Source organism: Nerophis lumbriciformis, linkage group LG29, assembly GCF_033978685.3.
Source record: "Nerophis lumbriciformis linkage group LG29, RoL_Nlum_v2.1, whole genome shotgun sequence".
NCBI classification, from domain to species: Eukaryota; Metazoa; Chordata; class Actinopteri; order Syngnathiformes; family Syngnathidae; genus Nerophis; species Nerophis lumbriciformis.
The window spans coordinates 3,750,870-3,775,050 of NC_084576.2; the positions used below are offsets into that span (position 1 = coordinate 3,750,870).

At 42.3% G+C, this 24,181-nt stretch overlaps 1 protein-coding gene across 3 annotated transcripts in view; it reads right to left on the reverse strand.

Annotated features, from left to right (window-relative positions):
- traf3 (TNF receptor-associated factor 3) overlaps nt 1-24,181 on the reverse strand; it is a 70,776-nt gene that overhangs the window by 20,838 nt on the left and 25,757 nt on the right. Inside the window, exons 3-10 of one of the 3 annotated variants that reach the window (XM_061925202.2) lie at nt 17,187-17,352; nt 14,397-14,448; nt 11,910-12,014; nt 11,617-11,781; nt 11,471-11,551; nt 11,307-11,381; nt 11,148-11,240; nt 10,912-11,052 (exon numbers count right to left, since the gene is read on the reverse strand). In XM_061925202.2, coding sequence (XP_061781186.1) covers nt 10,912-11,052; nt 11,148-11,240; nt 11,307-11,381; nt 11,471-11,551; nt 11,617-11,781; nt 11,910-12,014; nt 14,397-14,448; nt 17,187-17,352 — 878 coding nt within the window. Of the gene's footprint in view, nt 1-10,911; nt 11,053-11,147; nt 11,241-11,306; nt 11,382-11,470; nt 11,552-11,616; nt 11,782-11,909; nt 12,015-14,396; nt 14,449-17,186; nt 17,371-24,181 lie in introns of all 3 variants that reach the window. The other 2 variants (XM_061925203.2, XM_061925201.2) reach the window with 2 other exon arrangements.

Genomic DNA, 24,181 nt, shown 5'->3' on the forward strand with positions numbered 1-24,181 from the left:
GTCATCCTGCGACCATCATGAGGTCATTGTGTGACCATCATGTGGTCATCGTGTGACCAACATGATGTCATCATGTGACTAGCATGTGGTCATCATGAGGTCATTACATGACCATCATGACGTCATCATGTGACCATCATGTGGTCATCATGTGACCATCATGTGACCGTCATGTGGTCATCATGTGACCATCATGAGGTCATCATGTGACCAACATGTGGTCATCATGTCACCAACATGTGGTCATCATATGACCATCATGTGGTCATCATGTGACCATCATGAGGTCATCATGTGACCATCATGCGACCATTATGGGGTCATCATGTGACCATCAGGTAGTCATCATATGACCATCATATAGTCATTATGTGACCATCCTGTAGTCATCATGTGACCATCATGAGGTCATCATGTGACCATCATGTAGTCATCATGTCACCAACATGTGGTCATCATGTGACCAACATGAGGTCATCTTGCGACCATCATATGGTCATCATGCGACCATCGTATGGTCATCATGCGACCATCATGAGGTCATCATGTGACCATCATGTAGTCATCATGTCACCAACATGTGGTCATCATGTGACCAACATGAGGTCATCTTGCGACCATCATATGGTCATCATGCGACCATCGTATGGTCATCATGCGACCATCATGAGGTCATCATGTGACCATCATGTGGTCATCATGTGACCATCATGAGGTCATCGTGTGACCAACATGATGTCATCATCATCCTCATCAAAGTGGCCCCCGTTACTAAAGAACATAAAGTCAGTATTGTGGTCATCATGTGACCATCATGAGGTCATCATTTGACCATCATGACGTCATCTTGTGGCCATAATGTTGTCATCATTTGACCATCATGACGTCATCATGTGACCATCATGTGGCCATCATGTAGTCATCATGTGGTCATCATGTGACCATAATGTTACCATCATGTGGTCATTATGCAACCATCATGAGGTCACTATGTGGTTATCATGTGAACATCATGAGGTCATCATATGACCATCAGGTAGTCATCATATGACCATCATGTAGTCATCATGTGACCATCATGAGGTCATCATGTGACCATCATGTGGTAATCACGTGACCATCATGTGGTCATCATGTGGTCATCATGAGGTCATCATGCATCCATTATATGGTCATTATGCAACCATCATGTGGTCATGTGACCAACATGAGGTCATCATGCGACCATCATATTGTCATCCTGCGACCATCATGAGGTCATTGTGTGACCATCATGTGGTCATCGTGTGACCAACATGATGTCATCATGTGACTAGCATGTGGTCATCATGAGGTCATTACATGACCATCATGATGTCATCATGTGACCATCATGTGGTCATCACGTGACCATCATGTGGTCATCATGAGGTCATCATGCATCCATTATATGGTCATTATGCAACCATCATGTGGTCATGTGACCAACATGAGGTCATCATGCGACCATCATATTGTCATCCTGCGACCATCATGAGGTCATTGTGTGACCATCATGTGGTCATCGTGTGACCAACATGATGTCATCATTTGACTAGCATGTGGTCATCATGAGGTCATTACATGACCATCATGACGTCATCATGTGACCATCATGTGGTCATCATGTGACCATCATGTGACCGTCATGTGACCATCATGAGGTCATCATGTGACCAACATGTGGTCATCATGTCACCAACATGTGGTCATCATGTGACCATCATGTGGTCATCATGTGACCATCATGAGGTCATCATGTGACCATCATGCGACCATTATGGGGTCATCATGTGACCATCAGGTAGTCATCATATGATCATCATATAGTCATTATGTGACCATCCTGTAGTCATCATGTGACCATCATGAGGTCATCATGTGACCATCATGTAGTCATCATGTCACCAACATGTGGTCATCATGTGACCATCATGTAGTCATCATGTCACCAACATGTGGTCATCATGTGACCAACATGAGGTCATCTTGCGACCATCATATGGTCATCATGCGACCATCGTATGGTCATCATGCGACCATCATGAGGTCATCATGTGACCATCATGTGGTCATCATGTGACCATCATGAGGTCATCGTGTGACCAACATGATGTCATCATCATCCTCATCAAAGTGGCCCCCGTTACTAAAGGACATAAAGTCAGTATTGTGGTCATCATGTGACCATCATGAGGTCATCATTTGACCATCATGACGTCATCTTGTGGCCATAATGTTGTCATCATTTGACCATCATGACGTCATCATGTGACCATCATGTGGCCATCATGTGGTCATCATGTGACCATAATGTTACCATCATGTGGTCATTATGCAACCATCATGAGGTCACTATGTGGTTATCATGTGAACATCATGAGGTCATCATATGACCATCAGGTAGTCATCATATGACCATCATGTAGTCATCATGTGACCATCATGAGGTCATCATGTGACCATCATCTGGTCATCATGTGACCATCATGAGGTCATCATGTTACCACCATGTGGTCATCATGTAGTCACCATGTGGTCATCATTTGACCAACATGAGGTCATCACGTGACCAACATGTGGTCATCACGTGACCATCATGTGGTCATCATGAGGTCATCATGCATCCATTATATGGTCATTATGCAACCATTATGTGGTCATGTGACCAACATGAGGTCATCATGCGACCATCATAAGGTCATCATGCAACCATCATATTGTCATCCTGTGACCATCATGAGGTCATTGTGTGACCATCATGTGGTCATCGTGTGACCAACATGATGTCATCATGTGACTAGCATGTGGTCATCATGAGGTCATTACATGACCATCATGACGTCATCATGTGACCATCATGTGGTCATCATGTCACCAACATGTGGTCATCATGTGACCAACATGAGGTCATCTTGCGACCATCATATGGTCATCATGCGACCATCGTATGGTCATCATGCGACCATCATGAGGTCATCATGTGACCATCATGTGGTCATCATGTGACCATCATGAGGTCATCGTGTGACCAACATGATGTCATCATCATCCTCATCAAAGTGGCCCCCGTTACTAAAGGACATAAAGTCAGTATTGTGGTCATCACGTGACCATCATGTGGTCATCATGTGGTCATCATGAGGTCATCATGCATCCATTATATGGTCATTATGCAACCATCATGTGGTCATGTGACCAACATGAGGTCATCATGCGACCATCATAAGGTCATCATGCGACCATCATATTGTCATCCTGCGACCATCATGAGGTCATTGTGTGACCATCATGTGGTCATCGTGTGACCAACATGATGTCATCATGTGACTAGCATGTGGTCATCATGAGGTCATTACATGACCATCATGACGTCATCATGTGACCACCATGTGGTCATCATGTGACCATCATGTGACCGTCATGTGGTCATCATGTGACCATCATGAGGTCATCATGTGACCAACATGTGGTCATCATGTCACCAACATGTGGTCATCATGTGACCATCATGTGGTCATCATGTGACCATCATGAGGTCATCATGTGACCATCATGCGACCATTATGGGGTCATCATGTGACCATCAGGTAGTCATCATATGACCATCATATAGTCATTATGTGACCATCCTGTAGTCATCATGTGACCATCATGAGGTCATCATGTGACCATCATGTAGTCATCATGTCACCAACATGTGGTCATCATGTGACCATCATGAGGTCATCATGTGACCATCATGCGACCATTATGGGGTCATCATGTGACCATCAGGTAGTCATCATATGACCATCATATAGTCATTATGTGACCATCCTGTAGTCATCATGTGACCATCATGAGGTCATCATGTGACCATCATGTAGTCATCATGTCACCAACATGTGGTCATCATGTGACCAACACGAGGTCATCTTGCGACCATCATATGGTCATCATGCGACCATCGTATGGTCATCATGCGACCATCATGAGGTCATCATGTGACCATCATGAGGTCATCATTTGACCATCATGACGTCATCTTGTGGCCATAATGTTGTCATCATTTGACCATCATGACGTCATCATGTGACCATCATGTGGCCATCATGTAGTCATCATGTGGTCATCATGTGACCATCATGAGAACATCATGTAGTCATCATGTGACCATCATGTAGTCATCATGAGGTCATTATGTGACATCATGTGGTCATCATGTGACCATCACGTGGTCATCATGAGGTCATCATGTGACCATCCTGAGCTCATCATGTGACATCATGTGGTCATCATGTAGTCATCATGAGGTCATCATTTGACCATCATGAGGTCATCACGTGACATCATGTAGTCATCATGTGACCTCATGTAGTCATAATGTGGTCATCATGTGACCATCATGTAGTCATCATGTGACCTCATGTAGTCATAATGTGGTCATCATGTGACCATCATGTCGTCATCATGAGGTCATTACGTGACCATCATGAGGTCATCATGTGACCATCATCTGGTCATCATGTGACCATCATGAGGTCATCATGTTACCACCATGTGGTCATCATGTAGTCACCATGTGGTCATCATGAGGTCATCATTTGACCAACATGAGGTCATCACGTGACCAACATGTGGTCATCACGTGACCATCACGTGGCCATCATGTGGTCATCATGAGGTCATCATGCATCCATTATATGGTCATTATGCAACCATCATGTGGTCATGTGACCAACATGATGTCATCATGCGACCATCATAAGGTCATCATGCGACCATCATATTGTCATCCTGCGACCATCATGAGGTCATTGTGTGACCATCATGTGGTCATCGTGTGACCAACATGATGTCATCATGTGACTAGCATGTGGTCGTCATGAGGTCATTACATGACCATCATGACGTCATCATGTGACCATCATGTGGTCATCATGTGACCATCATGTGACCGTCATGTGGTCATCATGTGACCATCATGAGGTCATCATGTGACCAACATGAGGTCATCATGTCACCAACATGTGGTCATCATGTGACCATCATGTGGTCATCATGTGACCATCATGAGGTCATCATGTGACCATCATGCGACCATTATGGGGTCATCATGTGACCATCAGGTAGTCATCATATGACCATCATATAGTCATTATGTGACCATCCTGTAGTCATCATGTGACCATCATGAGGTCATCATGTGACCATCATGTAGTCATCATGTCACCAACATGTGGTCATCATGTGACCAACATGAGGTCATCTTGCGACCATCATATGGTCATCATGCGACCATCGTATGGTCATCATGCGACCATCATGAGGTCATCATGTGACCATCATGTGGTCATCATGTGACCATCATGAGGTCATCGTGTGACCAACATGATGTCATCATCATCCTCATCAAAGTGGCCCCCGTTACTAAAGGACATAAAGTCAGTATTGTGGTCATCATGTGACCATCATGAGGTCATCATTTGACCATCATGACGTCATCTTGTGGCCATAATGTTGTCATCACGTGACATCATGTAGTCATCATGTGACCTCATGTAGTCATAATGTGGTCATCATGTGACCATCATGTAGTCATCATGTGACCTCATGTAGTCATAATGTGGTCATCATGTGACCATCATGTCGTCATCATGAGGTCATTACGTGACCATCATGAGGTCATCATGTGACCATCATCTGGTCATCATGTGACCATCATGAGGTCATCATGTTACCACCATGTGGTCATCATGTAGTCACCATGTGGTCATCATGAGGTCATCATTTGACCAACATGAGGTCATCACGTGACCAACATGTGGTCATCACGTGACCATCATGTGGTCATCATGTGGTCATCATGAGGTCATCATGCATCCATTATATGGTCATTATGCAACCATCATGTGGTCATGTGACCAACATGAGGTCATCATGCGACCGTCATAAGGTCATCATGCGACCATCATATTGTCATCCTGCGACCATCATGAGGTCATTGTGTGACCATCATGTGGTCATCGTGTGACCAACATGATGTCATCATGTGACTAGCATGTGGTCATCATGAGGTCATTACATGACCATCATGACGTCATCATGTGACCATCATGTGGTCATCATGTGACCATCATGTGACCGTCATGTGGTCATCATGTGACCATCATGAGGTCATCATGTGACCAACATGTGGTCATCATGTCACCAACATGTGGTCATCATGTGACCATCATGTGGTCATCATGTGACCATCATGAGGTCATCATGTGACCATCATGCGACCATTATGGGGTCATCATGTGACCATCAGGTAGTCATCATATGACCATCATATAGTCATTATGTGACCATCCTGTAGTCATCATGTGACCATCATGAGGTCATCATGTGACCATCATGTAGTCATCATGTCACCAACATGTGGTCATCATGTGACCAACATGAGGTCATCTTGCGACCATCATATGGTCACCATGCGACCATCGTATGGTCATCATGCGACCATCATGAGGTCATCATGTGACCATCATGTGGTCATCATGTGACCATCATGAGGTCATCGTGTGACCAACATGATGTCATCATCATCCTCATCAAAGTGGCCCCCGTTACTAAAGGACATAAAGTCAGTATTGTGGTCATCATGTGACCATCATGAGGTCATCATTTGACCATCATGACGTCATCTTGTGGCCATAATGTTGTCATCATTTGACCATCATGACGTCATCATGTGACCATCATGTGGCCATCATGTAGTCATCATGTGGTCATCATGTGACCATAATGTTACCATCATGTGGTCATTATGCAACCATCATGAGGTCACTATGTGGTTATCATGTGAACATCATGAGGTCATCATATGACCATCAGGTAGTCATCATATGACCATCATGTAGTCATCATGTGACCATCATGAGGTCATCATGTGACCATCATCTGGTCATCATGTGACCATCATGAGGTCATCATGTTACCACCATGTGGTCATCATGTAGTCACCATGTGGTCATCATGAGGTCATCATTTGACCAACATGAGGTCATCACGTGACCAACATGTGGTCATCACGTGACCATCATGTGGTCATCATGTGGTCATCATGAGGTCATCATGCATCCATTATATGGTCATTATGCAACCATCATGTGGTCATGTGACCAACATGAGGTCATCATGCGACCATCATAAGGTCATCATGCGACCATCATATTGTCATCCTGCGACCATCATGAGGTCATTGTGTGACCATCATGTGGTCATCGTGTGACCAACATGATGTCATCATGTGACTAGCATGTGGTCATCATGAGGTCATTACATGACCATCATGACGTCATCATGTGACCATCATGTGGTCATCATGTGACCGTCATGTGACCGTCATGTGGTCATCATGTGACCATCATGAGGTCATCATGTGACCAACATGTGGTCATCATGTCACCAACATGTGGTCATCATGTGACCATCATGTGGTCATCATGTGACCATCATGAGGTCATCATGTGACCATCATGCGACCATTATGGGGTCATCATGTGACCATCAGGTAGTCATCATATGACCATCATATAGTCATTATGTGACCATCCTGTAGTCATCATGTGACCATCATGAGGTCATCATGTGACCATCATGTAGTCATCGTGTCACCATCATATGGTCATCATGCGACCATCGTATGGTCATCATGCGACCATCATGAGGTCATCATGTGACCATCATGTGGTCATCATGTGACCATCATGAGGTCATCGTGTGACCAACATGATGTCATCATCATCCTCATCAAAGTGGCCCCCGTTACTAAAGGACATAAAGTCAGTATTGTGGTCATCATGTGACCATCATGAGGTCATCATTTGACCATCATGACGTCATCTTGTGGCCACAATGTTGTCATCACGTGACATCATGTAGTCATCATGTGACCTCATGTAGTCATAATGTGGTCATCATGTGACCATCATGTAGTCATCATGTGACCTCATGTAGTCATAATGTGGTCATCATGTGACCATCATGTCGTCATCATGAGGTCATTACGTGACCATCATGAGGTCATCATGTGACCATCATCTGGTCATCATGTGACCATCATGAGGTCATCATGTTACCACCATGTGGTCATCATGTAGTCACCATGTGGTCATCATGAGGTCATCATTTGACCAACATGAGGTCATCACGTGACCAACATGTGGTCATCACGTGACCATCATGTGGTCATCATGTGGTCATCATGAGGTCATCATGCATCCATTATATGGTCATTATGCAACCATCATGTGGTCATGTGACCAACATGAGGTCATCATGCGACCATCATAAGGTCATCATGCGACCATCATATTGTCATCCTGCGACCATCATGAGGTCATTGTGTGACCATCATGTGGTCATCGTGTGACCAACATGATGTCATCATGTGACTAGCATGTGGTCATCATGAGGTCATTACATGACCATCATGACGTCATCATGTGACCATCATGTGGTCATCATGTGACCGTCATGTGACCGTCATGTGGTCATCATGTGACCATCATGAGGTCATCATGTGACCAACATGTGGTCATCATGTCACCAACATGTGGTCATCATGTGACCATCATGTGGTCATCATGTGACCATCATGAGGTCATCATGTGACCATCATGCGACCATTATGGGGTCATCATGTGACCATCAGGTAGTCATCATATGACCATCATATAGTCATTATGTGACCATCCTGTAGTCATCATGTGACCATCATGAGGTCGTCATGTGACCATCATGTAGTCATCATGTCACCAACATGTGGTCATCATGTGACCAACATGAGGTCATCTTGCGACCATCATATGGTCATCATGCGACCATCGTATGGTCATCATGCGACCATCATGAGGTCATCATGTGACCATCATGTGGTCATCATGTGACCATCATGAGGTCATCGTGTGACCAACATGATGTCATCATCATCCTCATCAAAGTGGCCCCCGTTACTAAAGGACATAAAGTCAGTATTGTGGTCATCATGTGACCATCATGAGGTCATCATTTGACCATCATGACGTCATCTTGTGGCCATAATGTTGTCATCACGTGACATCATGTAGTCATCATGTGACCTCATGTAGTCATAATGTGGTCATCATGTGACCATCATGTAGTCATCATGTGACCTCATGTAGTCATAATGTGGTCATCATGTGACCATCATGTCGTCATCATGAGGTCATTACGTGACCATCATGAGGTCATCATGTGACCATCATCTGGTCATCATGTGACCATCATGAGGTCATCATGTTACCACCATGTGGTCATCATGTAGTCACCATGTGGTCATCATGAGGTCATCATTTGACCAACATGAGGTCATCACGTGACCAACATGTGGTCATCACGTGACCATCATGTGGTCATCATGAGGTCATCATGCATCCATTATATGGTCATTATGCAACCGAGACACTTGTGATTTAGGGCTATATAAATAAACATTGATTGATTGATTGATCATGTGGTCATGTGACCAACATGAGGTCATCATGCGACCATCATAAGGTCATCATGCGACCGTCATATTGTCATCCTGCGACCATCATGAGGTCATTGTGTGACCATCATGTGGTCATCGTGTGACCAACATGATGTCATCATGTGACTAGCATGTGGTCATCATGAGGTCATTACATGACCATCATGACGTCATCATGTGACCATCATGTGGTCATCATGTGACCATCATGTGACCGTCATGTGGTCATCATGTGACCATCATGAGGTCATCATGTGACCAACATGTGGTCATCATGTCACCAACATGTGGTCATCATGTGACCATCATGTGGTCATCGTGTGACCATCATGAGGTCATCATGTGACCATCATGCGACCATTATGGGGTCATCATGTGACCATCAGGTAGTCATCATATGACCATCATATAGTCATTATGTGACCATCCTGTAGTCATCATGTGACCATCATGAGGTCATCATGTGACCATCATGTAGTCATCATGTCACCAACATGTGGTCATCATGTGACCAACACGAGGTCATCATGCGACCATCATATGGTCATCATGCGACCATCATGAGGTCATCATGTGACCATCATGTGGTCATCATGTGACCATCATGAGGTCATCGTGTGACCAACATGATGTCATCATCATCCTCATCAAAGTGGCCCCTGTTACTAAAGGACACAAAGTCAGTATTGTGGTCATCATGTGACCATCACGAGGTCATCATTTGACCATCATGACGTCATCTTGTGGCCATAATGTTGTCATCATTTGACCATCATGACGTCATCATGTGACCATCATGTGGCCATCATGTAGTCATCATGTGGTCATCATGTGACCATAATGTTACCATCATGTGGTCATTATGCAACCATCATGAGGTCACTATGTGGTTATCATGTGAACATCATGAGGTCATCATATGACCATCAGGAAATCATCATGTGACCATCATGAGGTCATCATGTGACCATCATGTGGTAATCATGTGACAATCATAAGGTCATCACGTGACCATCATGAGGTCATCATATAACCATCATAAGGTCATCGTGTGACCATGTTATGTTATGTTATGTTATTTTCATTTATTATGCGCCCCCCAACCAACTGTTACATCAGCCCGGGGCGCAGCCCGAGTGGAGAAACAAACAAAAAACAGAAACAGAGACTGAGACACACAAAGGAATCTAAACTAAACATTTAAGACTCACAATGAACACATAAATCAAACGTCATCTGCGGTAAAGAGGTGAGTTTTAGGCTGTGCTCTAAAAGAGTCCAGACCATCATGAAGTCATCATGTGACCATCAAGGTAGTCATCATGCGACCATCATGTGACAGGAAGTCGATGAGAAGAAACACAAACCTGCATGGACACCACCTTCTGCTCCAGATGTCGGTTCTTCTCTCTTAGTTCGGTGTTGTGCTTCTCCAGGTCGCAGAGACGAGAGCTGAGGACAGGTAGGACTTTACACTTGTCCATCAACTCATCTTTGACCTCGTCCACCTGCTCACACACACACACACACACACACACACACACACACAGAGGGAATGAAGGTTCCTCGCCAGTGAATAGGAAGAAGAGCTTGAAGGTGTTACCTTGCTCTCCAAGGAGATGTTCTTCACGAGCATTAGTCTCAGGTGTTCGGCTGCACAGGTGTTCTGGTGTTGTCGGACTTCCTGATTCAAAGCCTGATGGGGAAGAAACTTGATGGAAACTCAGACAGGTGACACAGGTGAGCACACAGGTGGTCCTACCTTGTAGGAGCAGCCGTAGCCATGAAAGGGACAGCTCACCTGAGCTTTGGGACACTCGTGTTGGTGACTGGCCAGCTGGAAGGCAGAAGCCACATCAGTGGAGACACACACGCACACGCACACACACACACACACACACACACACACACGAGGTGAGTGTTTACCTGTCGACGTGGCAAGGAGGAGAAGGAGCAGAGGTTGGGACAAGAGACGGGGAAGGCGGGACACACGGTCTCCTGATGTTTCTACCACACAAACTCGGCGTCATCATGATGATAATGATGATGACCAGGTCATGGCGGCAGCTCACCTGCAGGTCGGCGAGCGGCATGTTGGCGGCACAGAAGTCGCAGGCGGCCTGTCGGTGTTTGCACCTGTAGCTCAAGTGCTCGGGGATTTCTTTCCTCATCATCCTCTCCTTGCACTTGCCCAGCGGGCACGGAACCTCGAAAAATGGACACACGTTCAGGTGTTCCTGTGGGCCCCACACATACACACATACACACACACACACACACACACACACACACACACACACACACACACACACACACAAGGTGAGCGTGTTCTTGTGTCGCCATGGCAACCCCACAGGACGCTCACAGGTATCTGCTGCAGACTCATGCACTCCTGGCAGCCTTGCTTCTCACTGCGACAGTGCACCTTCAGCGCCATGATCTCCCGGTGGCAGCAAACATCCCGAAAGATCTGAAAAGCAGCCAGCTAGTCATTTCTCATCAATAGTAGTATTTGATCAATAATAATTTCTCATAAATAATTATTTGTCGTCAATAATCCTTATAATCCTTTCTCATCAATAGTAGTATCTGATCAATAAACATTTCTCATCAATAATAGCATTTGATCAATAGTAATTTCTCATCAATAATCCTTTCTCATCAATAATAGCATCGGATCAATAATAATTTCTCAATAATCATTTGTTATCAATAATAGCATCTGTCCCAATAATCATTTCTCGTCAAAAATCATTTCTCATCAATAGTAGTATTTGATCAATAATAATTTCTCATAAATAATTATTTGTCGTCAATAATCCTTATAATCCTTTCTCATCAATAGTAGTATCTGATCAATAAACATTTCTCATCAATAATAGCATTTGATCAATAGTAATTTCTCATCAATAATCCTTTCTCATCAATAATAGCATCGGATCAATAATAATTTCTCAATAATCATTTGTTATCAATAATAGCATCTGTCCCAATAATCATTTCTCGTCAAAAATCATTTCTCATCAATAGTAGTATTTGATCAATAATAATTTCTCATAAATAATTATTTGTCGTCAATAATCCTTATAATCCTTTCTCATCAATAGTAGTATCTGATCAATAAACATTTCTCATCAATAATAGCATTTGATCAATAGTAATTTCTCATCAATAATCCTTTCTCATCAATAATAGCATCGGATCAATAATAATTTCTCAATAATCATTTGTTATCAATAATAGCATCTGTCCCAATAATCATTTCTCGTCAAAAATCATTTCTCATCAATAGTAGTATTTGATCAATAATAATTTCTCATAAATAATTATTTGTCGTCAATAATCCTTATAATCCTTTCTCATCAATAGTAGTATCTGATCAATAAACATTTCTCATCAATAATAGCATTTGATCAATAGTAATTTCTCATCAATAATCCTTTCTCATCAATAATAGCATCGGATGAATAATAATTTCTCAATAACCATTTGTTATCAATAATAGCATCTGTCCCAATAATCATTTCTCGTCAAAAATCATTTCTCATCAATAACAGCATCGGATCAAGAATAATTTCTCATCAATATCATCTTATCAATAATAATTTCTCATCAATAATCATTTGTCATCAACAATAGCATCTGATCAATAATAATTTGTCATCAATCATCCTTTCTCATCAATAATAGCATCGGATCAATAATAATTTCTCAATAATCATTTGTTATCAATAATAGCATCTGTCCCAATAATCATTTCTCGTCAAAAATCATTTCTCATCAATAACAGCATCGGATCAAGAATCATTTCTCATCAATATCATCTTATCAATAATAATTTCTCATCAATAATCATTTGTCATCAACAATAGCATCTGATCAATAATAATTTGTCATCAATCATCCTTTCTCATCAATAATAGCATCGGATCAATAATAATTTCTCAATAATCATTTGTTATCAATAATAGCATCTGTCCCAATAATCATTTCTCGTCAAAAATCATTTCTCATCAATAACAGCATCGGATCAAGAATAATTTCTCATCAATATCATCTTATCAATAATAATTTCTCATCAATAATCATTTGTCATCAACAATAGCATCTGATCAATAATAATTTGTCATCAATCATCCTTTCTCATCAATAATAGCATCGGATCAATAATAATTTCTCAATAATCATTTGTTATCAATAATAGCATCTGTCCCAATAATCATTTCTCGTCAAAAATCATTTCTCATCAATAACAGCATCGGATCAAGAATCATTTCTCATCAATATCATCTTATCAATAATAATTTCTCATCAATAATCATTTGTCATCAACAATAGCATCTGATCAATAATCATTTGTCATCAATCATCCTTTCTCATCAATAATAGCATCGATCAATAATCATTTCTCATCAATAATTATTTGTCATCAATAACAGCATCTGATCAATTATCATTTGTGATCAATAATCATTCCACATTAATAATCATTTCTCATCAATAATCATGTATCGTCAATAATCATGTCTGATCAAATATCATTTGTGATCAAAAATAACATCTGATCAATAATCTTTTATGATCAATATTGTTTCCTGATCAATAATCATTATTGATCAATAATTACACGATGGATGTAAAGTCTGATCAAAAATAATGTATGATTAATGTCAAGTTTGATCAATAATAATGTCTGATCAATAAGGTATGATAAATGTTAAGTCTGATAAAAAAAAATAATGTCTGATCAATGTATAGTTCATGTAAAGTCTGATCAATAATATTGTTTGATCAATAATAATGTATGATTCATGTCAAGTCTGATCAATAATATTGTCTATTTATTCCATACCTTGTTGCTGAACAGTGGCTCCATGTCAGCTGGGCACACCGGCTTGGGACCACTGACACACACACACACACACACACACACACACACACACACACACACACACACACACACACACACACACACACACAGACACAGTTGAAGTAGGAAACTGACTGCTGTACAAGTGTTGGCTTATGGTACATGTGTTAGCACATGGTAGCATATGTTTAGCATAGCATCTGTTAGTTGATGGTAGCATGTGTTAGCATGTGTTTGTGCATGTTAGCATGTTAGCATGTTAACATGTTAGCATGTTTAGCATAGCATCTGTTAGTTGATGGTAGCATGTGTTAGCGTGTGTTTGTGCATGTTAGCATGTTAGCATGTTAACATGTTAGCATGTTTAGCATAGCATCTGTTAGTTGATGGTAGCATGTGTTAGCGTGTGTTTGTGCATGTTAGCATGTGTTTGCGCAAGGCAGCATGTGTTTGCGAGTGTTTGCGCATGGTAGAATGTGTAAGCGTGTGTAATCGTGTGTTAGCATGTGTAAGCGTTTGTTAGCATGTGTTTGCTCATAGTAGCATGTGTTTGCGAGTGTTTGCGCATGGTAGAATGTGTAAGCGTGTGTAATCGTGTGTTAGCATGTGTAAGCGTTTGTTAGCATGTGTTTGCTCATGGTAGCATGTGTTTGCGAGTGTTTGCGCATGTAGCATGTGTTTGCGCATAGTAGAAAGTGTAAGCACGTGTAAGCGTTTGTGAGCATGTGTTTGCTCATGGTAGCATGTGTTTGCGAGTGTTTGCGCATGGTAGAATGTGTAAGCGTGTGTTAGCTTTCGTAAGTGTGTTTTAGCATGTATTAGCGTGTGTTTGCGCATGGTAGCATGTGTTTGCGAGTGTTTGCGCATGGTAGAATGTGTAAGCGTGTGTAATCGTGTGTTAGCATGTGTAAGCGTTTGTGAGCATGTGTTTGCTCATGGTAGCATGTGTTTGCGAGTGTTTGCGCATGGTAGCATGTGTTTGCGAGTGTTTGCGCATGGTAGAATGTGTAAGCGTGTGTAATCGTGTGTTAGCATGTGTAAGCGTTTGTTAGCATGTGTTTGCTCATGGTAGCATGTGTTTGCGAGTGTTTGCGCATGTAGCATGTGTTTGCGCATAGTAGAAAGTGTAAGCCCGTGTAAGCGTTTGTGAGCATGTGTTTGCTCATGGTAGCATGTGTTTGCGAGTGTTTGCGCATGGTAGAATGTGTAAGCGTGTGTTAGCTTTTGTAAGTGTGTTTTAGCATGTATTAGCGTGTGTTTGCGCATGGTAGCATGTGTTTGCGAGTGTTTGCGCATGGTAGCATGTGTTTGCGAGTGTTTGCGCATTGTAGCATGTGTTTGCGCATGGTAGCATATGTTTGCTCGTGGTAGAATGTGTAAGCTTTGTGTAAGCGTGTGTTAGCATGTGTTAGCATGTGTAAGCGCGTGTTAGCATGTGTTAGCGTGTGTTTGTGCATGCTTGCATATGTAAGCGTGTGTTAGCATGTGTAAGCGTTTGTGAGCATGTGTTTGCTCATGGTAGCATGTGTTTGCGAGTGTTTGCGCATGTAGTATGTGTTTGCGAGTGTTTGCGCATGGTAGAATGTGTAAGCGTGTGTTAGCTTTTGTAAGTGTGTTTTAGCATGTATTAGCGTGTGTTTGCGCATGGTAGCATGTGTTTGCGAGTGTTTGCGCATGGTAGCATGTGTTTGCGAGTGTTTGCGCATGGTAGAATGTGTAAGCGTGTGTAATCGTGTGTTAGCATGTGTAAGCGTTTGTTAGCATGTGTTTGCTCATGGTAGCATGTGTTTGCGAGTGTTTGCGCATGTAGCATGTGTTTGCGCATAGTAGAAAGTGTAAGCACGTGTAAGCGTTTGTGAGCATGTGTTTGCTCATGGTAGCATGTGTTTGCGAGTGTTTGCGCATGTAGCATGTGTTTGCGAGTGTTTGCGCATGTAGTATGTGTTTGCGAGTGTTTGCGCATGGTAGAATGTGTAAGCGTGTGTTAGCTTTTGTAAGTGTGTTTTAGCATGTGTTAGCGTGTGTTTGCGCATGGTAGCATGTGTTTGCGAGTGTTTGCGCATGGTAGCATGTGTTTGCGAGTGTTTGCGCATTGTAGCATGTGTTTGCGCATGGTAGCATATGTTTGCTCGTGGTAGAATGTGTAAGCTTTGTGTAAGCGTGTGTTAGCATGTGTTAGCATGTGTAAGCGCGTGTTAGCATGTGTTAGCGTGTGTTTGTGCATGCTTGCATATGTAAGCGTGTGTTAGCATGTGTAAGGGCGTGTTAGCACGGGTTAGCATGTGTACGCGTGTGTTAGCATGTCTAAGCATTTGTAAGCATGTGTTAGCATGTGTTTGCGAGTGTTTGCGCATGGTACCATGTGTTTGCAATGTTTGCGCATGGTAGCATCTGTTTGCGAGTGTTTGCGCATGGTAGCATATGTAAGCGTGTGTTAGCATGTGTAAGCGTGTGTTAGCATGTGTAAGCATGTGTAAGCGCGTGTTAGCATGTGTAAGTGTGTGTTAGCGTGTGTAAGTGTGTGTTAGCATGTGTAAGTGTGTGTTAGCGTGTGTAAGTGTGTGTTAGCGTGTGTAAGCGTGTGTAAGCACGTGTTAGCATGTGTTGGCGTGTGTAAGCGCGTGTTAGCATGTGTAAGTGTGTGTTAGCGTGTGTAAGCATGTGCTAGCATGTGTAAGCGCGTGTTAGCATGTGTAAGTTAGCGTGTGTAAGCATGTGTTAGCATGTGTAAGCGCGTGTTAGCATGTGTTAGCGCGTGTTAGCGTGTGTTACCTGAGGATGTGAGCGATGCAGCTCTGACAGAAGCGATGTCCACATTCGGTCTGACGAGGCTGACACAGGACCAGCCTGCAGGACTCACAGCGGTACTTCTCCTCAGGACTTTCTACAAAGTGGTCGGTGAAGCCGCCATGAAGCGGCAGGAAGGCCGCAGCCGCACCTGAATGCAACACGCCCACTTCAAAGACACAAAATGGCAACCCTCTTCATGTGCACATCATTGACTTTGCTACAGCCTAAGCTCTGCCCCCTCCTCCAACAACAACAACAACAACAACAACAACAACAACAACATGACAGCAGCAGCAAAATTAACCTCCTCGGATTTTATATACATATATACCCATATATACACACACATATATATATATATATATATACATATACATATACATATACATACATACATACATACATATATATATATATATATATATATATATATATATGTATGTGTGGGAAAAAAATCACAAGACTATTTCATCTCTACAGGCCTGTTTCATGAGGGGGGGTACCCTCAATCGTCAGGAGATTTTAATGGGAGCATTCGCATACCATGGTTTATATAGGGCACAGAGTGGGTGGGTACAGGCTGGCCTAGGGGCGTGGTAATTGGCTCATGTGTTACCTAGGAGGTGTTTCCGTCTATGGCGGCATGTTGTTACAATTTCGCTGCGCTTGTTGAGGGATGACAGGTCTGGACGGTAAATAATAAACAGTTTCTCTTTCAAGCATAGGTTGCATCTTTTATTACCACTATTGTAAGGTGTGCTGGATGCAAGAATTTGCCATGTTATTGAATATTCAACATTATTGTCTTTGAGGTCCCAAATGTGTTTGCTGAGTTCTGTGGTATTTCGCAGGTTTTTGTTCCTGAAAGAGGCCTTGTGATTGTTCCATCTGGTTTTGAATTCTCCCTCGGTTAATCCTACATATGTGTCGGATGTGTTAATGTCCTTGCGTATTACCTTAGATTGGTAGACAACTGATGTTTGTAAGCACCCCCCGTTGAGAGGGCAATCAGGTTTCTTTCGACAATTACATCCTTTGTTGGTTTTGGAGTCGCTCTGTCTGAGGGCCGGCGGCTCATTTGCAATTGTTTTGTTGTGGTTTGAGATGATTTGTCGTATATTGTTCATGCAGCTGTAGCTCAATTTAATGTTGTTCTTGTTGAATACTTTTCTTAGGATGTTGTCTTTGGGAAAGTGTTTGTCAATCAGATTGAGGAATTTGTGTCCAATGTTCGTTGAGACGTTTTTGCTGTATGGGGGGTTGTACCAGATGATGTCGTTCCGTTTTCTGTTCTTTTTTGGCTGGTTTCCTGGCGTGGGTTCATAGGTGAGGGTGAAATTGTATCCGCTTTCATCAAGGGCTTTTTGGTACGGGGGGGTTGCTTGGTCAAATTCAGCTTTGCTAGATGACAGCATCGATAGCCTTTTATTGATTCCGGTAGGTATTCTTTTCGTGGTGGTGGGTGGGTGGTTGCTGTCATGGTGCACGTATTGGAGTGTTGTGTTGGGTTTCGTGAATGGTTGGTAGCTGTTATTTCTCAGGTTGAAAGTGACGTCAAGGAAGTTGACGGTTTGCTTGTTGGCTTCAATCGTGATCCGTAGGCCGTTCTCTTTGAAAATTTGGCATATGCGCTTCTTGGTATTCTCGCTGCTCCTTGGTGAGGCGCGACACACTGCCAGTCCGTCATCACGGTAAATACCAAGGTTCAGATTGAGGCTAGCGAGCTGGGAGAGGAGGAAACTCCCAACGAGTTCACACGTTTCTGCTCCGTCAAAACTTCCCATAGTGACGTCAAATGTTGCATTGTTCTTTTTTTGCCATGGTGTGCTGTTGTGGATGAGAATGGAGTTTTTTGCGTGGATGATGATGTTTCTTTCGTTGCCTGTGATTGAGTCGTAGTCTGAGGCGAAGTCTAGTGCTTGAGTCAGTAGGTCTTGCGTGATATATATATATATATATATACATACAGTATACATATACACATATATTAGGGCTGGGCGATATATCGAATATACGCGATATATCGCGGGTTTGTCTCTGTGCGATATAGAAAATTACTATATCGTGATATTGGAGTATACGTTCTCACGCAGTTGCTTTTAGCTGCTGGCATTACACTACAGGCTCTTTCCTGTGTCTCCTTCTCACAGACAGACAAGCGCACCTTCTTACACACGTCACATACTGTCACGACATACGTCACATACGTATACGCCCTCACGCAGCAAAGAGGTAGCAGCATGGGTAACGTTAGCTGTGATGTTAGCGGTAATACGAGAGAGAGAAGGTGCGAATCTAGTAACAAATGAAGGAATAATTAATTCCCCCAAAAAACAGCAGGGTGTCCATCGTCTGGCGGTGGTTTGGCTTCAAGTGGGAATATGTCGAACAGACATCCGTAATTTGTCAAGTGTGGGGCGAAAGCGTTGCTATAAAAAGTAGCATTACTGCTAATATGTGGCATCATTTGAAAAGTCCCCCGCTCGAGAATGAACAGTGCTTACTCCGCACGTCAACATCTCAGGCCGGTGCCACACCAACAAAATGCAGAGGCAACCATTTCCACATCAACACCGTATGAAAAAAAAAACGACATAATGAGATAAAGTCTGCCGGAACCTACCACATAGCGAAGGACGTACACTATTTGATTTCCTATTATGCAGCTAATTTTTATTTGACAGTTATTGAAATATCTTGTGTGACATCATGCACAGAAGTGCACTTTATTTGTTTTAAACTATTGTAGTGGCGTTCTGTACACAAAGTGCACTTTAATTTAGTGTTGTTTTGATATGTCATCTTAGTGTCATCATGCACAAAAGTGCACTAATATCTTGTTTTAAAATGTTTCTGACAATCTTGCACTTTCTGTTTTGGAAATGACATGAATGTTTGTGTCACTGCTTAGTAACTGTTTAATAAATACAGTTTTGCTAAATTGACTTAGTTGTGATTTCCCTCTCTGCAAGAAAGTTTAAAAGTAGCATATATTAATGCAGTATGAAGAAGAATGTTTTAATGTAGACACATAGAATCATCATACTGCTGTGATTATATGCATCAAGTGTTCATTCAAGGCTAAGGCAAAATATCGAGATATATATCGTGTATCGCGATATGGCCTAAAAATATTGAGATATTAAAAAAAGGCCATATCGCCCAGCCCTAATATATATATACATATATATATATATATATATACACACACAGGTAAAAGCCAGTAAATTAGAATATTTTGAAAAACTTGATTTATTTCAGTAATTGCATTCAAAAGGTGTAACTTGTACATTATATTTATTCATTGCACACAGACTGATGCATTCAAATGTTTATTTCATTTAATTTTTATGATTTGAAGTGGCAACAAATGAAAATCCAAAATTCCGTGTGTTACAAAATTAGAATATTACTTAAGGCTAATACAAAAAAGGGATTTTTAGAAATGTTGGCCAACTGAAAAGTATGAAAATGAAAAATATGAGCATGTACAATACTCAATACTTGGTTGGAGCTCCTTTTGCCTCAATTACTGCGTTAATGCGGCGTGGCATGGAGTCGATGAGTTTCTGGCACTGCTCAGGTGTTATGAGAGCCCAGGTTGCTCTGATAGTGGCCTTCAACTCTTCTGCGTTTTTGGGTCTGGCATTCTGCATCTTCCTTTTCACAATACCCCACAGATTTTCTATGGGGCTAAGGTCAGGGGAGTTGGCGGGCCAATTTAGAACAGAAACACCATGGTCCGTAAACCAGGCACGGGTAGATTTTGCGCTGTGTGCAGGCGCCAAGTCCTGTTGGAACTTGAAATCTCCATCTCCATAGAGCAGGTCAGCAGCAGGAAGCATGAAGTGCTCTAAAACTTGCTGGTAGACGGCTGCGTTGACCCTGGATCTCAGGAAACAGAGTGGACCGACACCAGCAGATGACATGGCACCCCAAACCATCACCCAACCATGCAAATTTTGCATTTCCTTTGGAAATCGAGGTCCCAGAGTCTGGAGGAAGACAGGAGAGGCACAGGATCCACGTTGCCTGAAGTCTAGTGTAAAGTTTCCACCATCAGTGATGGTTTGGGGTGCCATGTCATCTGCTGGTGTCGGTCCACTCTGTTTCCTGAGATCCAGGGTCAACGCAGCCGTCTACCAGCAAGTTTTAGAGCACTTCATGCTTCCTGCTGCTGACCTGCTCTATGGAGATGGAGATTTCAAGTTCCAACAGGACTTGGCGCCTGCACACAGCGCAAAATCTACCCGTGCCTGGTTTACGGACCATGGTGTTTCTGTTCTAAATTGGCCCGCCAACTCCCCTGACCTTAGCCCCATAGAAAATCTGTGGGGTATTGTGAAAAGGAAGATGCAGAATGCCAGACCCAAAAACGCAGAAGAGTTGAAGGCCACTATCAGAGCAACCTGGGCTCTCATAACACCTGAGCAGTGCCAGAAACTCATCGACTCCATGCCACGCCGCATTAACGCAGTAATTGAGGCAAAAGGAGCTCCAACCAAGTATTGAGTATTGTACATGCTCATATTTTTCATTTTCATACTTTTCAGTTGGCCAACATTTCTAAAAATCCCTTTTTTGTATTAGCCTTAAGTAATATTCTAATTTTGTGACACACGGAATTTTGGATTTTCATTTGTTGCCACTTCAAATCATCAAAATTAAATGAAATAAACATTTGAATGCATCAGTCTGTGTGCAATGAATAAATATAATATAATTTCCATATCTGCTCACTTGTAGCCTTTAGGCTAAAATAACGTTACCTCTTATGTCAACCAGGACTGCAGTAATGTTAGCTAGACTAACATTACCTAAGCATAGTCAGTGGCTAACGGTAACGTTAGCCTTTTTGTATGTGTCTGATAACGTTAACGGTATCTTGTAGCCTACACCACTCCAGAGTTTGCAGGTCTGTCTAATAAACTAGTGCTTGCAAGATGTGAATTAAGATAATGTTAACGTTATCCTATTTCAGATGATGACATTCATGACAGCCAGAGTGACCAGGGCAGTGTTTGCTCTGTAGCACAGAGCATGAACCCATTTACCATGGCGAGGTATAACGCAGAGCGCAGCAAGATGAGTGAGGAGGAGAGTAACAACATTACTCGCAAGCTAACGAGAATGATGGTGAAAAATCTCCTCCCCTTCAACTTGGTGAACACAGACGAATACAAGTAGGTTAATAGTTGTATTTTGCTGACATGTAATGGAGCAAAAAGTAAACAACACCATTACTCTGAGATTTGTTTCAAATGAAAAGTGCTGTACAATACAAATGAATGCAGGATTTTCCCTGCATTCATTTTTCTTAGGTGGCCCACTGAAAGGGGCACTAACAGTCAATATTTATTTTTATTAGGGCCCGCAATGGCCCATTGCAAAAGGACTCCCACAGGGAGTCCTTATGCAATGGGACATAAGGACCTATTGTTATTCTAAGGTTTTATTATTATTAGGGCCCGCCATGGCCCATTGCAAAAGGACTCCCACAGGGAGTCCTTATGCAATGGGACATAAGGACCTATTGAATTTCTAAGGTTTTATTATTATTATTAGGGCCCGCCATGGCCCATTGCAAAAGGACTCCCACAGGGAGTCCTTATGCAATGGGACATAAGGACCTATTGTTATTCGTTCGTTTTATTATTCTTTATTCTTTCTTTATTCTTCCGCCGCCTCTTTGAGCACTAATTTGACCCACTTAACATGCTTCAAAACTCACCAAATTTGACCCCCCCATCAGGACCTGCGAAAATTGTCTTTTAATAAAAAAACCAAACCCCAAAACTCAAAATTGCACTCTAGCGCCCCCTAGGAAAAAAAAAAACTAGACTGCCTGTAACTCCCACTAGGAAGGTCGGAAAAACATGAAACAAAATCCTCTATGTAGGTCTGACTCAGACCTAACTTTCATAATGGTACATTCTCGGGCTAAAATCAACAGGAAGTTGGCAATTCCCCCTTCAAGACAAAAAAGTACTAAAAACAGTCACTTTTGCCTCTTTGCGCTGTAATTTGACCCCCTTAACATGCTTCAAAACTCACCGAACTGAACACACACATCAGGACTGGCAAAAACTGTGATCTAATAAAAAAACCTAACCCCAAATTCAAAAATTGCGCTCTACAGCAATTTTTTAATATAACTGATAAAAAACTGCTCCTCGGAAGAAAAAAATTACAAAACTGCCTGTAACTCCCACTGGGAAGGTCGGAGAGACATGAAACAAAAACCTCTCCGTAGGTCTCACTTACACCTACATTTCATAAATTGACAACCCCCAGCAAAAATCACCAGCAAGTTTGCTATTCCCCCTTCAACACAACATTTTTGTAAAAACCCGTCACCTTTCTTCAAACATTATCTCCTCTGAGGGCGTTTGTTGTTTCGGCTTCAAACTAACACAGGAGAGAGATTGAACCCTTCTGATTAAAAGTTGGTGAAAGAGTTGTGATACCTGCTCCGGTTTTGATTTTATGACCCTTCAAAGACCCGCTGCACTGATGCTCCTGCGGTGCTGTTTTTTTAAGATGGCTGCTCAAAAGCAGGAAGCACCAACGTGCCCACACAATGCAGACAAGGTAGGTACACTAGACAAAAGTCTTGGGACACTTCAGACTACAAGTAGACAAAAGTATTGGGACACTTAGGACTAGCACCTGCCAAATACGCGGGCCCGAACAACGCTGCTTGCAGCTTTAATTATTATTATTCTTCCGCCGCCTCTTCGAGCACTAATTTGACCCACTTAACATGCTTCAAAACTCACCATATTTTACCCACACATCAAGACCTGCGAAAATTGTCTTTTAATAAAAAAACCGAACCCCAAAACTCAAAATTGCGCTCTAGCGCCCCCTAGAAAAAAAAAAAAACAGACTGCCTGTAACTCCCACTAGGAAGGTCGGAGAGACATGAAACAAAAACCTCTATGTAGGTCTGACTTAGACCTAGTTCTCATAATTGT